This window comes from Triturus cristatus, chromosome 3_2 (genome assembly GCF_964204655.1).
Source record: "Triturus cristatus chromosome 3_2, aTriCri1.1, whole genome shotgun sequence".
NCBI classification, from domain to species: Eukaryota; Metazoa; Chordata; class Amphibia; order Caudata; family Salamandridae; genus Triturus; species Triturus cristatus.
The window spans coordinates 161897576-161919425 of NC_140584.1; the positions used below are offsets into that span (position 1 = coordinate 161897576).

At 47.5% G+C, this 21850-nt stretch overlaps 1 protein-coding gene across 1 annotated transcript; it reads left to right on the forward strand.

Annotated features, from left to right (window-relative positions):
- Positions 1-14624: 14624 nt before the first annotated feature.
- SPAG6 (sperm associated antigen 6) lies at positions 14625-17593 on the forward strand. Its single transcript, XM_085647403.1, has one exon. It carries the CDS (start codon positions 15286-15288, stop codon positions 16810-16812), a length of 1527 nt encoding a protein of 508 aa, XP_085503529.1. The 5' UTR covers positions 14625-15285; the 3' UTR covers positions 16813-17593.
- Positions 17594-21850: the final 4257 nt, after the last annotated feature.

Below are 21850 nucleotides of genomic sequence, written 5' to 3' on the forward strand. Positions count from 1 at the left end.
GCGGCCTGGACCCTCTCCTCCTCACTGCGCTCACGTTCCCAATCATCCTTCTGCAATTGGATCAGGTTTTCCCTAAGTTTTGACTGGGAGTCTGACACACTCACTGCTATGTCTCTCTCCTCACAAAACTAAACCAACTCATACATACTGTATCTAAACAGACCACAGAAATTAAAAGCAGACTCCATTTTGGCAGGACGCCCAGGGACACGTGCAACACAAGGGACCTAGGTGTCTGAACTGAAGCAAGAGTACACAATTCAAAAATGACACTTTTTAGGAGAACAATTAAAAAATAAACCTCAGAACAATAATCCCAAAACACGTGATTATCTAAAATGCAGAGTTTTGTAGTGCAGCCTGTCGTCGCTGTGGTACTGCGCAAACGCAAGTCCTAATCCCACCGCTGATCACCAATGTTAGAAATGGGATCTCTGGTTGGCTGAGGCTTGCGCCAAAGCCAGGCAGAGACCACCACTCTAAGTCAGGACTGGGGAGTTACACGCCAAAGATAACCCCTGCTCACCCCCTTGGTAGCTTGGCACGAGCAGTCAGGCTTATCCCGGAGGCAATGTGTAAAGCGTTTGCGCGCGCACACAGCAACAACACCCTTGGCCTACCACAAAAGAAACTCCACACAAGGTTATATATGAAAATAGCCTTTGTATTATACCAAAACACATTAGATAATATTCACACAATTTACACTGTGCCAACTGGCACTGGCAGAATTTACAGGGGACTATTTACACAAGTTAGGGCCACATGGACCACTGTCAGAACTAGCACAAATCACTAATTGTATATGTAAAACATGTATCAACTGTAACACAAATTATAACTGTAGAGCACAACCAGTACCTACTGGTAAAAGGTAAGTACACCCTACGCAATCCTTAACACCATAGGCATATATCACGCAGGGAACCATGAACTCACTGGCACAACCTATACTAGGAAAAACCATCTCCTACACATAGACACAGTTAGAAATAAAAATAATCATAAAGGCAATGCACATTAAATGTAGAACAAATCAGAAATGTAGCGCACAACCAGTAACTACTGTTCAAAGTTAGGAGCACACTATGCGATCACAATCACATTAGACATAAAACATATTAGACCTAAAACACAGGAAAACTGTCCCCAGGCCAACTTGGCCTCTCAGGGGCTCAAACGCCCTTTGTCCAAAATGTCAGGGCGTAATCAGAGGACCTCTCACTGGTCCTCGGGCTGCCTCAGCAGCGAAAGCACCTGCGCACAGTGGAACAACCTAAACGTTGCAGATGCCCACTAATTGCTGGGCAGCTGTGAAGAATGAGTCTGGGCACCAGCGTGCCCCCTAAGCCCCCACTGAGGCTTTAGAAACAATATGCCCCCAGAGGAAATTATCGCGGGCACCACTGTGCCACCGAAGCCCCTCTGGAACTTTTAGACAAAAAGTGCCCCCTTGATGCAGCTGCCCGCAACTGCGGCGCAGCTGTGAAACTGACTTGGGCACCACTGTGCCTCACCAACCTGTGGCACCTGCAGGGTTTCTTAGAATAAAATCACCCCCGACGTTGCAGCTGCCCTCTGACAAGCGGGGCAGCTATGAGCGCCGACAACGTGCCCCGAGGCATGCACCGACCCGGTACGTGTGAGTCCCACTCTGGGGACTTTTAAACAACACTTGCGGCCCCAAGTTGCAGCGGCCCACTCTCCTGCGGGGCCGCTGAAGGACACGGCACTGTCACCACTGTGCCTTTTGGGCACTCGAAATGCACCCGGTCTGCCCCCCACTCACTGGGCTTCTTTGGTGCTGACGGATCCGTCAGGCTTGCTCCTCCGGCCGAGTTAGCACATCGCGGGGCTCTCCTCACCGTACGGGAGCCCCGCCGTGCCTCTGGGTCTGCCTTGCTTCACCCGGCCCCCCTCCTGGAAACTCGGGACTTCGATACTCACGGAGCAAGGCTCCGAGCTTCCCACGGCTTTCTCCCGGCGGCAATCCCAGGAGCGCGGGGTAGGCTCCCGTCTGCTTCCTGGTTAAGCCCCGCCCACGTCCTCACATAGGTTGCCTGGCTTCCTGTCCGGACCGGGCTGCAGCAGTGATTTTTTCCTTCTTCTTTCACCGAAGCGCGGGGTGGGCTCCCGCTTTCGTTTAAGATTTAAATATAATGAAATAAGTCGGGTAGGCACCCGCAAGAGGTCAAAGGCCAATCCCTACGGCGGCAGTAACGTGGGGTGGGCTCCCGCTATAAATCAAGGGCAAAAAGCGGGGGATTCCCTACGTCGGGGTTCTCTCGGAAATTAGCGCTGCTGTTCCCAATGAAGGCACTCCTCAGGACAGTCAGGCGCTCCTTAGTCCAAAAACACAGTGCTTCTTGGCCATGGGAGACACTGCGCTCCTCCAAATAAGGCAAGGCTCAGGAACAAAGTCTCTCAGGAGGCAGGGCCCAGGGGCCAGCTCACAGGGCCCTCCAGGCAGGGAGGCAGTCCCCAGTGGCGGTCTATCCTGGCGCCCAGCAGCAGCAGCAGGCCCCCCCTCCAGTTAGGATCAGAAGAAGAACATTTTACTCGGGTCACAACCCCTTTTTATATACACATTTCCTTTGTCTCAGGCTGCAGGGGTAAGGAAAAAACAGACGCAACTGGTTTTGGAGCACTCTGTTGTGCTCAGCCCCTCTCCCCATTCACTGGACAGGCTAGGGACATCATTCGCACAACAGGGGGCGGAGCCAGCATTGTGTAGGGAAAGCTCAGCCCTATTCAGGTCCCAGGTGTACTCCTCCTTGCCATCAGCATGCAGATCTCTCCACCCACCACCGGGGCAGACCCATCTTGACTCCTGGAGCCAGGCACACCAGCCAATCACAAGCCAGACAGTCACTTCACATGTATTACACAGACATGCCAGCTTCTAGAAGTGGCACTTCTACACTAGACACAGTAACGCCGCACACATCATCGCGCAGCATTCAATCTCACGAGTTCGCACATACCAAACTCGACCCTGCACTCCCCACACATCAGGAACTACTATTGACACATACATTCCCCATGCATTCCTATGGGAGGGCAGGTCAGTCTCACTAAACGTAACACAGAGCGCACGCACTTTACACGGGGACACCATGCTAAAGTGCCTAGGGGTCTAAAACCACTAACACTCCATAGGGAAAAAGCTAGGATAATTCCAAAAAGTTTAGGGGTGAACCTGCCAGAAGGGCCAAGTCCAACAACTGATCAATAAGTTCTTTCCATTTGGTCGATGAACCAAATTAGTTGGAACTAGTTGATGATGACGATGTACATAACCTCTCTTGCAAATAATTCATCTATAATAATAAACACAGACTCAGGAAGTTTTCAAAACCTTTATCTAAAGTTTAAATGTGAGCGAACCATTCAAATACACCACGGACACCATCAATCATTAGGGAGGAAGATTCAATCACTTCAAATACTCTCACAAATTCAATGGATTGACATTGCTCAGAAAGGAGAGGATAGAGACAGAAGTACATCAGGAAATATACAAAATGCATAATTACCACAGATGGTGTGAAGACCAACCCCCTGGCCAAAGGGCTGGTAATGGGTCCCTGGGAAAGATCAGGGGCATAGACTTTAGAACAGGAGTCAGGACAGGACAGTGAACCTCTCTAGAACGCCGAACATGTCGCACCCTTCTCTGACACTCTCTTCTTCCTCAAGATTCTCCTGCGATCTTCTTCTACTCAATTGCTTTAGAATATGTAATCCTCTAATTGAATCTTCTTCAGCATCTCATCAGCATCATCAATAACTCCAACAGCATCTTCCCTCTCAGCATTCTCTCAGGATCACGCACACCCAACTGCCTAAACTACCTTAATTATACCTTTTGGGATTCATGTACCATGCCCTAAATTTGCAATCTCGTAAAAATACGAATTTCTGATTGGACAGGCAAAGGGCATTCGGTCATCACACCATGATGGCATTGCACTTTTCTTTGTTCCCAAACCCATCCCCTTAATAATATGCATTTTACTTTATTCCCACCCGAGTTTATTCACAGTTGAAACATTTTTATCAATAATGTTCATATGACTTCAGCCACTGCACTTCTGGTATCTGGGTTCCCAGGGTTTAGCGGTCGGTGGCCTTGAATGCAGTCCAATCATGGGATCATTCTTCCAGGGGAAGTAGAGGTCATGCTGGAGCGGGTTATGCAAAATTTCGTATACCCACCCCATTTTGCATGTCGTTTTACTAATAAAATTAATTAATTAATTATAATCGTACTAATGGTTTGGAGTGATGTGGAAATAACTAATCAACCTTATTAATGATCGAAATACCCGTGGGATTTGCATCTGCATGGCCTAATTAATTACGTGAACTTAAATTTCGTACGCATACTAATGATATGATAATTAGAACATCGCATGATATATGTTGCTTTAGTGATGTAATTGTGATTCGTGCTTTATTTAGTAAGTATAAACCGCATTGAGTGTTGCTTTTGGCTAGATAAATACGCACACATATGGGTATTAGCGAGGGAATAACATTTAATTAGTCATTTCTATGTATTCATTACGTTTTTGTGTTTCTTTGCTTAAGTTGACTATTCTGGCCTATCGAATGATGGCTGCTTTGGTGCCTAACCCGACTGCCAACGCTGAACCAGGCTTGGGTGAAGTGCGCCTGCGCTAAGATGAGCAACAATGGCCCCGTCCTGACCCCAGGCAAGCTGTACTTATCAAGGCCACTGGGAATGGTGCCAACGCTACAGACAAAAGACTTTATTAAAGAACCGGAACCAGCATGTATGCTGACACCATGGACCAAACCTTATGGGAACGGAGACGTTGACCCCTGATCAGCCAATCAGAACAGTTTAACCCCTTCGCTGCCAGGCCTTTTCCCCTCCTGTGCCACGCCCTTTTTTGGCTATTTTGGGTAGTGCGCGCTGAGGCCCCTGTAACTTTTTGACCACATAAGGTATCCACGCCAAATTTGCATCCTTTTCTTCCAACATCATGGGGATTCTACAGGTACTCAGGGTTTGTGGATTCTCCTAGAGGGGTCACAGAAATGAGCCAAAATACAGCAAAATTTAGTTTTTTTCGGAAAAACGGGCTGCAAATAAAAGCATCTGGGTTTTTCCCTGCAAATGTTATCATAAAAGGGTTTGTGGGGTTGAAATCACCATTTCCCAGCTTTTCGGGGATACCAGACTTTTGTCAGAAACCCAACATTTTTAACACAGTTTTGGCATTTTTCTGGGACATAGCCTATTTCTGCTATTTTTGTGCTTTTGACCTCCTTCCAGTTAATGGCAGAAATTGGTACAAAAGCAATAATGGATCCTGGAAAGCTATACATTTTCGAGAAGAAGACAAACTTCTGAATTCAGCAAGGGGTCATTTGTGTAGATCCATCAAGGTTTTTTTATAGAAACTAACAGTTAAATATAGGATAAATTGAAAACTAGTTGAAAAAAACAGCCTTTTGTGTCAACGTTTTCACCTGTAACTTCTTCTAATTATGACAGCTCTCTGAAAGCAATATACCATTACATCTGCTCGATGTTACTGGTTGTGGGGATATATAGGACTTGTAGGTTCACCTAGAACCCGACGAACCCAGTGCCAAAACCTGAGCAGCAACTTGCAATGGTTTTTTATTATGTATCGGGTATATAGTAATTATTCTGTAAAAATGTGTACATGGAAAAATCGGTATGAAAGACACCTATGTATTTCTGAAATGGGAACAAAATATAGAATTTAGAAACAGTAGATATCTGCAAATTGGGAATACTCATACTAGCATGAGAATTATCAGTCATTTTTTAGAATGACTTCTTTTTTACACAATATCTTTCATTTGGAAGGCAGAAATGCATCGAGAGTCAATAGATAATAACAGTTCCTTTACAAATCTGAATTACCCTAAGTCTCCCGATAAAAATGGTACCTCACTTGTGTGGGTAGGCATAGTGCCCGCGATAGGAAACGGCGCAAAACGCAACGTGGTCACAACTCAATATCGCTGTGAAAATGTACCCTTTTTTGGCAAAGTGCCTAGCTCTAGTTTTTGAACCCTAGCTCTGCGGGCACCTTGGGAAACCTAGCAAACCTATACATTTTTTGAAGCTAGACACCCAGGGGAATCCAGGATGGGGTGACTTGACTGCCTCCCACCAGGGTCTGTTACCCAGAATCCCTTGCAAACCTAAAAAATTGTCCAAAAAAACACATTTTCCCCACATTTCTGTGGTGGAAAGTTCCGGAATCTGCGTGGATCCACAAATTTTCACCCACCCTGCGTTCCCCAAAGTCTTACGAGGAAAACGATACCTCACTTGTGTGGGTCGGCCTAGTGCCCGCGACAGGAAACGGCGCAAAACGCAACGTGGTCACACCTCAATTTCGCTGTGAAAAATGACCCTTTTTTGGCAAAATGTCTAGCTGTAGTTTTTGAACCCTAGCTCTGCGGGCACCTTGGGAAACCTAGCAAACCTATACATTTTTAAAAACTAGACACCCAGGGGAATCCAGGATGGGGTGACTTGACTGCCTCCCACCAGGGTCTGTTACCCAGAATCCCTTGCAAACCTAAAAAATTGACAAAAAAAACAAATTTTACCCAAATTTCTGTGGTGCAAAGTTCCGGAGTCTGCGTGGATCCACAAATTTCCACCCACCCTGCGTTCCCCAAAGTCTTACGAGAAAAACGGTACCTCACTTGTGTGGGTCGGCCTAGTGCCCGCGACAGGAAACGGCACAAAACGCAACGTGGTCACACCTCAATTTCGCTGTGAAAAATGACCCTTTTTTGGCAAAATGTCTAGCTGTAGTTTTTGAACCCTAGCTCTGCGGGCACCTTGGGAAACCTAGCAAACCTATACATTTTTAAAAACTAGACACCCAGGGGAATCCAGGATGGGGTGACTTGACTGCCTCCCACCAGGGTCTGTTACCCAGAATCCCTTGCAAACCTAAAAAATTGACAAAAAAAACACATTTTCCCCACATTTCTGTGGTGGAAAGTTCCGGAATCTGCGTGGATCCACAAATTTCCACCCACCCCGCGTTCCCCAAAGTCTTACGAGAAAAATGGTACCTCACTTGTGTGGGTCGGCCTAGTGCCCGCAACAGGAAACGGTGCAAAACGCAACGTGGTCACACCTCAATTTCGCAGTGAAAAATGACCCTTTTTTGGCAAAATGATTAGCTGTAGTTTTTGAACCCTAGCTCTGCGGGCACCTTGGGACACCTAGCAAACCTATACATTTTTAAAAACTAGACACCCAGGGGAATCCAGGATGGGGTGACTTGACTGCCTCCCACCAGGGTCTGTTACCCAGAATCCCTTGCAAACCTAAAAAATTGACAAAAAAAACACATTTTCCCCACATTTCTGTGGTGGAAAGTTCCGGAATCTGCGTGGATCCACAAATTTCCACCCACCCCTCGTTCCCCAAAGTCTTACGAGAAAAATGGTACCTCACTTGTGTGGGTCGGCCTAGTGCCCGCGACAGGAAATGGCACAAAACGCAACGTGGTCACACCTCATTTTCGCAGTGAAAAATTACCCTTTTTTGGCAAAATGTCTAGCTGTAGTTTTTGAACCCTAGCTCTGCGGGCACCTTGGGAAACCTAGCAAACCTATACATTTTTGAAAACTAGACACCCAGGGGAATCCAGGATGGGGTGACTTGACTGCCTCCCACCAGGGTCTGTTACCCAGAATCCCTTGCAAACCTAAAACATTGGCAAAGAAAACACATTTTCCCTACATTTCTGTGGTGGAAAGTTCCGGAATCTGCGTGGATCCACAAATTTCCACCCACCCCGCGGTCCCCAAAGTCTTACGAGAAAAACGGTACCTCACTTGTGTGGGTCGGCCTAGTGCCCGCGACAGGAAACGGCGCAAAACGCAACGTGGTCACACCTCAATTTCGCAGTGAAAAATGACCCTTTTTTGGCAAAATGTCTAGCTGTAGTTTTTGAACCCTAGCTCTGCGGGCACCTTGGGGAACCTAGCAAACCTATACATTTTTAAAAACTAGACACCCAGGGGAATCCAGGATGGGGTGACTTGACTGCCTCCCACCAGGGTCTGTTACCCAGAATCCCTTGCAAACCTAAAAAATTGACAAAAAAAAACACATTTTCCCCACATTTCTGTGGTGGAAAGTTCCGGAATCTGCGTGGATCCACAAATTTCCACCCACCCCGCGTTCCCCAAAGTCTTACGAGAAAAACGGTACCTCACTTGTGTGGGTCGGCCTAGTGCCCGCGACAGGAAATGGCACAAAACGCAACGTGGTCACACCTCATTTTCGCAGTGAAAAATGACCCTTTTTTGGCAAAATGTCTAGCTGTAGTTTTTGGACCCTAGCTCTGCGGGCACCTTGGGAAACCTAGCAAACCTATACATTTTTGAAAACTAGACACCCGTGTGCTTCCAGGGAGGCATGGCTTGAGTGGATCCCCCAACGTTTCCTTACCCAGAATCCCCTGCAAACCTCATTTTTAGCAGAAAAAATCAAATTTTTCACACATTTTTGTGAGGGAAAGTTGTGGCATCACCGGGCTCACTCACACCCAGCGTCCCCCTGGGTCTCCTGGTAAAAATGGTGCCTCACTTGTGTGGGAGGCCCAAGTACCCGCGACAGACAAGGGCCCAAAACGCAGTGAGGCGACATCAAAATTGCCTATCTCAAAACCACCTGGTTTTGCAAGGGGGGTCACTTGGGTTTTTGGCCCGGTGCTCGGCGGCCATCTAGGGAAACCTACCAAACCCATACATTTCTGAAAACTAGACACCCGGGGGCTTCCAGGGAGGTATGGCTTGCGTGGATCCCCCAATGTTTCCTTACCCAGAATCCCCTGCAAACCTCAATTTTAGCTGAAAAAAATCACATTTTTCACACATTTTGGTGTGGGAAAGTTGTGGCATCACCGGGCTCACTCAAATTTCCCACCACCCAGCGTTCCCCCGGGTCTCCCGGTAAAAATGGTGCCTCACTTGTGTGGGACGCCCAAGTACCCGCGATAGGCAAGGGCCCAAAACGTATTGAGGCGACATGAAAATTGCCTACATCAAAACGACCTGGTTTTGCAAGGGGGGGTCACCTGGGTTTTTGGCCCGGTGCTCGGCGGCCACAACTTTCCCACACAAAAATGTGTGAAAAAGGTGATTTTTTCAGCTAAATTTGAGGTTTGCAGGGGAATCTGGGTAAGGAAATGTTGGGGGATCCACGCAAGCCATACCTCCCTGGAGTCCCCCGGGTGTCTAGTTTTCAGAAATCTGTGGGTTTGGTAGGTTGCCCTAGGTGGCCGCCGAGCACCGGGCAAAAACCCAGGTGACCCCCCTTGCAAAACCAGGTGGTTTTGATGTAGCCAATTTTCATGTCGCCTCAATACGTTTTGGGCCCTTGCCTGTCGCGGGTACTTGAGCGTCCCACACAAGTGAGGCACCATTTTTACCGGGAGACCCGGGGGAACGCTGGGTGGTAGGTAATTTGTGTCAGCCCGGTGATGCCACAACTTTCCCACACAAAAATGTGTGAAAAAGGTGATTTTTTTCAGCTAAATTTGAGGTTTGTAGGGCATTCTGGTTAAGGAAACGTTGGGAGATCCACGCAAGCCATACCTCCCTGGAATCCCCCGGGTGTCTAGTTTTCAGAAATGTGTGGGTTTGGTAGGTTTCCCTAGGTGGCCGCCGAGCACCGGGCCAAAAACCCAAGTGACCCCCCTTGCAAAACCAGGTCGTTTTGAGTTAGGCAAATTTCATGTCGCCTCTCTATGTTTTGGGCCCTTGCCTGTCGCGGGTACTTGGGCCTCCCACACGAGTGAGGCACCGTTTTTATCAGGAGACCCGGGGGAACGCTGGGTGGTAGAAAATATGTGTCAGCCCGGTGATGCCACAACCTTCCCCCACAAAAATATGTGAAAAAGGTGATTTTTTCAGCTAAATTTGAGGTTTGCAGGGCATTCTGGGTAAGGAAACGTTGGGGGATCCACGCAAGCCATATCTCCCTGGAATCCCCCGGGTGTCTAGTTTTCAGAAATGTGTGGGTTTGGTAGGTTTCCCTAGATGGCCGCCAAGCCCGGGGCCAAAAACTCATGGCACCCCCTTTGCAAAACCAGGTTATTTTGTGATAGGTAATTTTGATGTCTCCTCAATAGGTTTTGGGCCCTTGCCTGACGCGGGCACTAGGCCTACCCACGCAAGTGAGGTACCATTTTTCTCTGAAGACTTTGGGGAACGCAGGGTGGGTGAAATTTTGTGGACCCACGCAGATTCCAGAACTTTCCACCACAGAAATGTGAGGAAAATGTGTTATTTTGGACACATTTTTAGGTTTGCAATGGATTCTGGGTAACAGAACCTGGTGAGAGCCAGTGAAGTCACCCCATCCTGGATTCCCCTCAGTGTCTAGTTTTCAAAAATGTACAGGTTTGCTAGGTTTGCCTACGTGCCAACTGCGCTAGGGCCCAAAATCCACAGGTATGCACATTGCTAAAAAACAATCGGAGCCCAGTGGGCTTTCTGCCGCCCTGGGGGGGAATCGGGGAAGGGGGTTTCATCCCGATATGCCCCTAAAGGGGCAGAAAGACTGTGGCTGTTTTTTGTGGGGGTGGGGGCATTGGTATGACCATTTTGGGCAGCCCCCACCCCCACGCATAAAAAAAGCTGGTGTACTCGCTGGTGCCTAGTGGGCTTTCTGCCCCCCCCCTGGGGGCAGATCAGGGGCCACTGCCACTATCTGCCCTCCCAGGGGGGGGCAGAAAGATTGGAATTTCTCTGGGGGTGGGGTGGGGTATTGTCATGCCCATTTTGGCGAGCCCCTACCCCTACACTAATAAAACAAAAAAATCCATGGTTTCTAGTGGGCATTCTGCGCCCCCCAGGGGGGCCAGATTGGGGGCTACAGCTCCCATCTGCCTCCTGGGGGGCAGAAAGACTGTCATTTTTGTGGGGGGGGGGGGGTGGAGGCATTGGCGTGCCTGTTGCGGGCAGCCCCCACCCTAAAAAACAAACTAAAAACTAATCCCTGGTTTTTAGTGGGCTTTCTGCCCCCCCCCCCGAAGGGACAGATTAGGGGCCAATGCCCCATCTGCCCCCCGGGTGGGGCAGAAAGACTGTAGTAATTGGGGGGTGGGGTGGGGGCATGGGCCTGCCCGTTTTGGGCAGCCCCCACCCCTATTTTTTTTTTATTTTTATTTCCCTGGTGTCTAGAGGGCTTTTTGCCCCCCCCCGGGTGGGCAGATTGGGGGCCAATGCCCCATCTGCCCCCCAGGGGGGGCAGAAAGGCTGTAATGGTGGCGGGTGGGTGGGGGCATTGGCGGGCCCATTGCGGGCAGCCCCCACCCTAACAAAAACCTAAAAACGAATCCTTGGTTTTTAGTGGGCTTTCTGCCCCCCGAAGGGGCAGATTAGGGGCCAATGCCCCATCTGCCCCTGGGGGGGGGCAGAAAGACTGTAGTAATTGGGGGTGGGTGGGGGCATGGGCCTGCCCGTTTTGGCCAGCCCCCACCCCTATTTTGTATTTTTTTTTTTAAATCCCTGGTGTCTAGTGGGCTTTTTGCCCCCCCCCCCGGGGGGGGGGCAGATTGGGGGCTACTGCCCCCATCTACCCCTCAGGGGGGGCAAAAAGACTAAATTTGGCCAAAAATCTTTGGGGGGGAGCAAAGGCCCTTGCCCAAGGGGCCGCTCCCCCCTCCCTGGTGTCTAGTGGGTTGATCCCTTCTTGGGGATCGCCCTCCTGTGGCGCGCCGATCGTCATTACAGTGAAAGGGGGGGGGGCCCGGGAGCTGGGGAAGCTCTTCCCCAGCTCCCGAGGCTATTTTGGCAGAAAGGGAATCCCTCTGGTGCCCGCACCAGAGGGATCCCCTAGGGTATGCCTCATGACGAGCTGGACTCGTCATGGGCACAGCGCGACTGTGCTCCATGACGAGTCCAGCTCGTCATGGGCATACAAGGGGTTAAAACTCAATTTTGTTACATTTTGTTATTGAAATTATTATAAAAACCCATAGAATAGAGAGGTCGTGAGTCGCTCCTTCGATTTCCTAATGATATGCTGACGGAGAGGACGGTGACACTGCAGGACAGCTGTTAGCCTGAATCTTTGACGGACTGAATTAATGCCCAAACTCCTGATGAACTGAACCTGCTAAAACTGATGGGCATAGATTTGCGAGACTGCAAAATTTGACATAGAGGACGACTTTAGCCAGAATAGGTAAATATGAATGGCAACTTGATCAAATGAATGATTTAATCTGCAATATTAATATAAATTTGGATTTGAACATCTACAGAAATGAGTTGGGTTGTTTATTCATTGAAATGTGTTGATGAAAAGGTTAATTAGAGTATTAGAAATTCACTTAAATCTACAACTAACAGATCCGCCCCGTTTATGAGGGGAATACCAAATGTGAAATCTAGGGCCTAATGAGTATAAGAAGGTTGTGTAGATGTGTTGCTCATTAGGGTAAAGTGGTATCTTTCCTCCCTCATTATCCAGAGTTTGCAAGGATAATCGCCTCTCGCACGGACTGATGGTGAGTCTGTGTTGGTGTTATGGGCCCCACCAGCGAACGTATGGATAGTGTGCGTATGTGAGATCTTTGGTCCGTGGCGGTAGGGAGGGATTTTGCACTCCGCGCTGGAGCAGTCACACATGCAGAGAAGGCTTTCACTCAATCACTCGGGTTATGGCAAGAAGGCCAAAAATACGAACTAATAAAAGGTCAAAAGAGATATTATTAATTCAAGAAATAAATGATTACACTGTATACCACCTATCTCTACTCTATTTCCCTTTATTCATTAGTACTTTCCCTGCATTAGCTCTTAGTAAATAAAGCGTTTTCTAAATAGCAAAGCAGGTGCCATGCATGTGGGTCTTGAAGATGCCATGTTAGTGCATTCTGCTCATGCGCGAGAAATTCCCTCCAAAGCTGTTAAACGTCACATTACGTAGATGTAATTGACGCATGCGCAGTAAAGTTTTCCCTGTTAAATCCGTGCTTTTAGTCTGCTATCTGTATTACTGGTTAGAAAACATATAGGAATGCTTCTATGTCGTATTTATTTAAATGTAATGTGCAAGGATTAATAAAAAAACACAATTAATAATTCATGTTAATTAATTAAAACGAGGGAACTGAGTCCGAGCAAGTCTCCCATAAACGAGTCCTTGCTCCATCAGGTTTCTGGTGGGATTTTCAAATGCGCTCCTCTGCAGGGTCTTCAACTTCTTCAAGGGCCGTATATGGGTTGGAGTGGGGCTTCGATTCTACACATGCCACCTTAGTACTGCTTCTCATCGAATTGGGGCTATGTGGCATACAAAAGAAGTTTGCTGTAAAGTTGCAAACTTCCAGGAAGAGCAGTCTCATTTCTTCTGGGCACAGATCCCATCCTTTTCGCCGGTTGTAGGATCCTCCCCAGCTTGGCAGCATGCAAATGAATATGCCACATACGTAGGTCTGGATTGTACGTCTTTATTTCCCACTTAAAATCAAACTCTGTTCTCTGATTACATCATAACTGTTAATAATCACACCTCCCAACCAGTTATGTACTTCCAAGGTGTAGTACGCCCTGAACCGCAAGGTTTCCGGCACACAGTCTCACAACAATATAAAGAGTTTGCATTTCTATTGTTTTTTTCATGCAGCATGTGATACTTTGAACATATACTGCTCCGAGGTGTTTGAGGGAGTCCTGGTTGAAGTCAGGGCCGGACTGGCCCTAGCGGGCATCAGGCGTTTCCCAGGGAGGCTGAAAGTGTGGGGGCGGTGTTGTTACTGGGGTCCGGATTTGCAGCAGGACTGCAATTTCGCCTCCAGTACCAAAAGCAGCAGTACTAAACATTTGCTTCCCCCCCCCCCGGGAGGGGGGGGGGGGGGGGGTTGGGCTGGTACAACAAAATTGCTAGGGCTACTTTGGGTTCCCAGTCCGGCCCTGGTTGAAGCTGGGTGTTTATGAGAGCAGACCATTCAGCGCTCTAACGTTGAGGCTGACGGAAGTATGTGTTTCTCACTGTGCTTGTCAGTAGATCATATAAGGTTGCAGACTACATACACATCCGGTCCTTGGCCTCTCTCTTGTAAATGTGAAAACGTGAGACATCCAGATTTCTGAAAGTTATGGGGAGAAAAAAAATGGAATGCATGTTTAATAGAGAGACAGACTATAGAAGAAAGTGGTGTGAAGGGGAGAGCAGGACAGTCTGAGACAGACAGAAGGCCCCTTCCACAGACTTTAGTAATGTTTATATACTGTTGCTTTGTTTCAGAATGGAAACATTTCCAGATATAATCATTCACAATTACATCTTTGTAGTTATTTGTTTATCTGATACAGCGCTGGCTCGTTTTAGATATATGTTGGCTGCTGTGTGACATGACTGAATGGAGTGAAACTCTCAAAGGCACCCAAATACTGGTCGAACACTTTGTATGAAGCACTAGACTTTGGTTTACATATTTTATACCAATCTCTTTAATTACATAAGCCACACCTCTTGGGCGGGATTTCCAACTACTCCTCTTTTGCCACGCCCCTTTAGGAGACTCGCCATCCTTTATTTCATCTCACTTGGAGCACGGGATATTTTAGGGGGATGGGAACTCGTGACCTCCAGTTTAGTCGCATGTTTCTGAAGCAGGCTTTTCGCCCACTGGGCTGAATCTCATTCAGGGACTAGAAGCTGCAGGTTATACAGCTCTAGTCTCGAAAGCATAGCGTCCGCCTCGCGACCCGGTGTTTGTTTCCAACAGAAGCTTCCGGGGCGTTGTCATGGAAGCGCAGGCGCTACGAACACAAACACAATACGGTCGCCTTAGCGACCGAAGGATGCACACACTGCACGGTGCGGAGCGGGCTGGACCAGACGGCCTCTGAGCTCGAGCACCCTTCATCTCCGAGAGCCGGCTGGCACCGGCGGCCAGACCTTCGAGTGCCGATCACCTACCGGGGAAACTTTCAGCACCCACTCCCAGGGCCGGCTGGCACTGAACCCCCTGGCAAAGTAATCCCCCGAAACCTTCAGCACAGTGATATCTGCAGAACTCGTTGATATCAGTGAACTCCCAGTCCCTGGCTCCTGTGATCTTCCCAGTGCCCAGGGACTTTGGTAATTTACCAAGCAATCTCGTGACACTTCTGACAAGAACCATACATCACAGCCGACAAAACACAGTAACCAAGGCAATTTGGAAAGTGAGAAGCAACTGAGAACATCACCAGACTAAGACCAAGGCCAACCCATTGAACGCCATGAGTCAGCGGCAAGTGCTTCAGGTATTTGAACAGTACCAAAAGGCTCGCACACAGTTTGTGCAAACGGTAGCGGAACTGGCCACTCGACCCCAGAACATCGAGACCCTACAGAACGCAGGTGTCATGTCTTTGTTACGCCCTCTGCTCCTGGACGTGGTGCCAACTATCCAGCAGACCTCGGCCCTGGCCTTGGGCCGCCTGGCCAACTACAACGATGACCTGGCGGAGGCAGTGGTCAAGGGAGACATCTTACCACAGCTCGTCTACTCCCTGGCTGAGCAGAACCGCTTTTACAAGAAAGCGGCTGCCTTTGTCCTGCGTGCAGTGGCCAAGCACTCGCCCCAGCTAGCGCAAGCTATCGTGGATTGTGGAGCCTTGGATACACTAGTGATCTGCTTAGAGGACTTTGACCCAGGTGTCAAGGAGTCGGCCGCCTGGGCCCTGGGCTACATTGCCCGGCACACAGCTGAATTGTCTCAGGCGGTGGTGGATGCCGGTGCTGTGCCACTGCTGGTGCTCTGCATCCAAGAGCCCGAGATAGCTCTCAAGCGGATTTCAGCATCAGCCCTCAGTGACATCTCCAAGCATTCACCAGAGCTAGCGCAGACTGTGGTGGACACTGGGGCCATTGCCCACCTTGCTCAGATGATCCTAAATCCAGATGCTAAGCTGAAGCGTCAAGTGCTGTCGGCGCTGAGCCAGATTTCCAAACACTCCGTGGACCTTGCTGAGATGGTTGTTGAAGCCGAGATCTTTCCAGTTGTGCTGACCTGCCTGCGGGATCCTGATGACTATGTCAAGAAGAACACTGCAACATTGGTGAGAGAAATCGCCAAGCACACACCTGAGTTAGCACAGCTCATCGTTAATGCTGGGGGCGTTGCAGCCATCATCGATTACTTGGGCACCAGCCAGGGTAATGTGCGGTTGCCAGGGATCATGATGCTTGGCTATGTGGCTGCCCACTCTGAGAACCTGGCCATGGCTGTCATCGTCTCCAAGGGTGTGCCCCAGCTGGCCATCTGCCTGGCCGAGGAGCCTGAAGACCATGTCAAGGCAGCCGCCGCCTGGGCCCTGGGTCAGATCGGACGTCACACACCTGAACATGCTCGTGCAGTGGCTGCTGCAAATGTCCTACCCAAGCTGCTGACCCTTTACATGGAGGCCGACAATTCCGAAGATCTACAGACCAAAGCCAAGAAAGCTCTCAAGAACATCCTTCAGAAGTGCACCCACCTGCCCGCCCTGGAGCCCCTGCTGCATGACGTGCCACCCAACATCCTGAAGCACGTGGTGGGCCAGTTCAGCAAGGTGCTACCCCATGACAGCAAGGCTCGCCGGCTCTTTGTCACCAGTGGAGGCTTGAAGAAGGTCCAGGAGATCCACGCCGAACCGGGTTCTGTCCTGCAGGAGTACATCAACACCATCAACAACTGCTACCCTGAGGAGATTGTGCGCTACTACTCGCCAGGTTACCCACAGACCTTGCTGGAACGTGTGGACCAGTACCAGCCCGAGGTCTAGCCCTATTGGCTATTCAACATTGTTTACCACCACTTTTAAAAGAACAGAACTGTTGTTAACTATATTTATCAACTCAACTTCTGTTTCCCACAGTTTATGAACAATGGAACTGTTATTAACCCCGCTTTTCAAATTACTCACCTGTGGTTAACTACCACACTTTCTACCTATTGAACCAGTCACTAATGGTTACCTCCTCTAATTGGCTATTTGTTCCACTTTCCATAATACATAAATCAGGTTTTTAATGAGTTTAAAGATTCATGTTTTGGTGCTCATTTAACTTCAAGGCACATTTTGTTTGTTGTATGTTACAGTAGGCAGAAGGCCCTATTATATTTTCAGTCCTCCATACCCGCACGTCTATTACCTCTGGGATGCACTGGATATTTTTTTAAAAATACTTTTTTGCCAAACTTACTTCTTTTTATTCAGATTTGATTTTGCTCTTGTCTATGCCATGTCATATCCTTCGGCCTTTGTTTCAAGTATGCACTTAATTCTTTAAAAATAATCCTAAATATCTCAGATTTTATTTGTACGAGCAGTTTTTGGAGTTACACCATGCAAGTTTCAAAGTTCCATTAGCGTCTGGATAGACTTTATCTTTTGGTTCTTTCCCACGTGGTAAGAGGAACCTGCAAGCAGATGACCACCGACTTTGATGCCATCTTCATCCATGTTTCTATTGCCCCCAAGCTAAACTTGTTCCTGAACGTTGGTGCCCTGAAGTTTGGTTATGAATCCGTGCCACACCACCATTGAAAAGTAAATGTGAGTTTAAGCCAACACGAATGCCTGGACATTGTTCCTTTTTCTCAAAATGGCGTAAATGAGAGGGGGAGGTAAACTGTTTCAGTAAAGGGTATTCCAGCAGTTGGTGTTTGTGCAGGGGTATGACGGGGGAGACATACCAATGTTTGCTATTGTTTTTTGACATTCCCCGGTCACCAAAGGCCTCCCTGCTATTGAAGAGACCCTTTACATTAATCAAATACTCCTTTACACTACAGTTTCTGCCATGAGCCTCAAGCTCCTCACCCTCTCTCCGTTAGCCCCAAGCTGCTCACACTGTCTCACAGTGAGCTCCATGCTTCTCACACTGTTTTACAGTGAGGTTCAAGCTCCTCACACACCGCACTGTCTTAGAGTGAACTTCAAGCTCCTCGCACTGTCTTACAGTAAGCGTCAAGCTCCTTGCGCTATCTTCATTGAACTTCACGCTTCTTACACTGTCTTACAGTGAGATTCAAGCTCCTCACACCCTTCATTGTCTTAGAGTGAACTTCAAGCTCCTCACACTGTCTTACAGTGAGCTGCAAGCTCCTCGCACTGTCTACAGTGAGCTTCACGCTTCTCACAATGTCTTACAGTGAGCTTCCATCTCCTCACACTGTCATTCAGTGAGCTTCAAGCTGCTCACACTGTCTTACAGTGAGCTTCAAGCTGCTCACAATCTTACAGTGAGCTTCAAGCTCCTTGCACTGTCTTCAGTGATCTTCACGCTTCTCACACTATCTTGCAGTGAGCTTCAAGCTGCTCACACCTCACACTGTCTTATAGTGAACTTCAAGCGCCTCACACTGTCATACAGTGAGCGTCAACCTGATTACACTGTCTTACAGTGAGCTCCTTGAACTGTCTTCAGTGAGCTTCACACTTCATGCTCCCCACAAGTTCTTACAGTGAGCTTCATGCTTCTCACGCTGTCATACAGTAAGCTGCAAGCTGCTCACACTGTCTTACAGTGAGCACCAGGCTCCTCACACCTTACAGTGAGTGTCAGTCTCCTCACACATTCTTACAGTGAGCTTCCAGCTCTTCACACTGCTATACATTGAACTTCAAGCTGCTCACACTTTCTTACAGTAAACTTCAAGTTCCTCACACAGTAATACAGTGAGATTTTTGCTTAAATATCTCTCTTTCTTTGTGCCTTTGTGACCACCTTGCACCCTGCATCTAATTTTGAGATTTACTGCTTTATAATTAATTTGTCAGGTGCTGCTTTTCTAATGCATACCAAGGTTTGTTTTCCCCATGAGGGATTTATTCTTCACCTCATGGTTGCTACTCATTGTCAGTAACATGTGTTACGCTATTACCATTTACATTTTCAGCCTTTAGCTTAATTATTTACAATGTTGTCTGCCAGGTTTATGTTCACTTTACGGGTTTTGACATATTCTCTTCACTTGATCACCTTTTCACCTTTTGCCCAAGTCGCGCCATCTATGTGCATCAGGAGCGTTTATTTGCTCCTTGTTTCTCACTATATGCCCCTCTAGGTCTGTCTCATTTTGCAGTGAAGTCACTCATACTTGCCTTTACACCATTCTTTCCGTCATGAAGAATGCACAATCCATCAATATATGGCTCACTGAATATTTCCTGGCTTGCCGACAGGGACACTGCCCATTGTTCTTAGTAACTTCTATTTTTAATCCCTTGATATGCCACCCAGGGTCGATTCCCACCTTCAACCGCAAGACTTCTTTTAATAGACACTTGGCCGGAATGTTATACAAGTAAGGGAATAGATCTGTGCTCTCCTGAGAGCTTAAGGAAGGAATAACTGAGTTCTTGGTTTTGAGGTAGTACAATTCCTCTCTCCAGCTTCTTTCTAAAACACACTGCCTGAGTGTACTCTTTATCTGGTTAATCCGGGCCATGTCTCCACTTTCGGTGCGCATTTCTGGTACCCCAAAATGCTTCAAGATTATTACCATAGCTCACACTGTCTTACAGTGAGCTTCAGGCTACTCACACTTTCTTATAGTGAGCTTCAAGCTCCTCACACCTCGCACTGTCTTACAGTGAACTTCAACCTCCTCACACTGTCATACAGTGTTCTTCAACCTGCTCACTCTGTCTTACAGTGAGCTGCAAGCTTCTTGCACTGTCTTCAGTGAGCTTCACACTTCTCACAATGTCTTAAAGTGAGCTTCAAGCTCCTCACACTGTCATACTGTAAGCTTCATGCTGCTCACACTGTCTTACAGTAAGCTTCAAGCTCCTCGCTCTGTCTTCTGTGAGCTTCACGCTTCTTACACTGTCTTACAGAGAGCTTCAAGCTCCTCTCACTGTTATAAAATGAGCTTCAAGCTGCTCACACTCTTACAGTGATTTTGCCTCTACTCACACTTTCTTACAGTGAACTTCAAGCTGCTCACACTTTCTTACACTAAGCTTCAAGTTCCTCACACTGTCATACAGAGAGCTTCAAGCTGTTTACGCTCAGACTGAGCTTCAAGGTCCTCACACTGTCTGTTCATGTACTCCAAGCTCCTTATAATCTCTACGTGCCCAATGTTCCTTGCACCATTTGTCCATGGGTTCCAAGCTCTCACTACTATCTGTTCGTGGGCCCTGAGCACCTCACACTCCATGGCCGGTGTAGTCATGGTCCTCACGTTGTTTATCCCTGTGCCTCCATCTGTCCACCTGCCACAAGCTACTCAAGTCAAAATACTTCATTTCCATGATGTAAAATCTTATAGAAATTTACACAAATTTCACTAAAAATAGACATTTTGTTAAATAGCCTCAAACAACAATTCATGATTATATCTTTCAACCCCATATAATTACAATTTGTGCAATTATAAACATAAAAAAAAATATTCACATTTCTACATACCGTGACTCAATATGGTTTACAGCCCAAGATTTCACATATATTTACAGCCTAATAAAAGAACTTGATAAGATTTTAGTCAATGACAAACAATTCATATTACGCCTATCGCCATTTATAAAATGCATAGTAATAGCAGCTTATCACAACTTCAATGATCTCTCTTTATCTTGCTTAAGTTTAAGACATACTTCCCATCTTCTTACATATTCCTATTTGGAGATCCTCTCACTGCAATTGGGCTTTGAATACTAAGTAAAAAACACCCATGGCAACATAATGTTAAAATCCTAAAAAAGGTGTAATATCGCTGGTGACTAAGATTTTACACAAATACTGGTCAATGGCTATCGCTACATCTCAGAACATAAGGTCATGTATCAATTCGAGATCCATTTCCCTCATTTGGATTCCATATTTTTTTTTAATACAGGTTGAAGTAACTTTTTCCTTTCCGTCATGAAGAATGCACAATCCATCAATATATGGCTCACTGAATATTTCCTGGCTTGCCTACAGGGGCACTGCTCATTGGTCTTAGTAACTTCAATTTTTAATCCCTTGATATGCCACCCAGGGTCGATTCCCACCCTAAAACGCAAGACTTCTTTACGTAGGCGCTTGGCCAGAATGATATACAGGTAAGGGAATAGATCTGTGCTCTCCAAAGAGCTTAAGTATGGAATAACTGAGTTCTTGCTTTCGAGGTAGTACACATCCTCTCTCCAGCTTGTTTCTGAACACATTGCCTGAGTGTACTCTTTATTTGGTTAACCCGGGCCATGTCCCTACTTCTGGTGCGCATTTCTGGTACCCCTAAATGCTTCAACATTATCACTACAGCTCACACTGTCTTACAGTGAGCTTCGGGCTCCTCACACTTTCTTATAGTGAGCTTCAAGCTCCTCAGACCTCACACCTCACACTGTCTTACATTGAACTTCAACCTCCTCACACTGTCAGTACAGTGAGCTTCAACCTGCTCACACTGTCTTACAGTGAGCTGCAAGCTCCTCACACCCTTCATTGTCTTAGAGTGAACTTCAAGCTCCTCACGCTGTCTTACAGTGAGCTGCAAGCTCCTCGCACTGTCTACAGTGAGCTTCACGCTTCTCACAATGTCTTACAGTGAGCTTCAATCTCCTCACACTGTCATTCAGTGAGCTTCAAGCTGCTCACACTGTCTTACAGTGAGCTTCAAGCTGCTCACAATCTTACAGTGAGCTTCAAGCTCCTTGCACTGTCTTCAGTGATCTTCACGCTTCTCACACTATCTTGGAGTGAGCTTCAAGCTGCTCACACCTCACACTGTCTTATAGTGAACTTCAAGCGCCTCACACTATCATACAGTGAGCGTCAACCTGATTACACTGTCTTACAGTGAGCTCCTTGAACTGTCTT

Bases quoted from the DNA above. Each gene is read 5' to 3' on its own strand.
- SPAG6 (XM_085647403.1), top strand. From the start codon at position 15,286: ATGAGTCAGCGGCAAGTGCTTCAGGTATTTGAACAGTACCAAAAGGCT.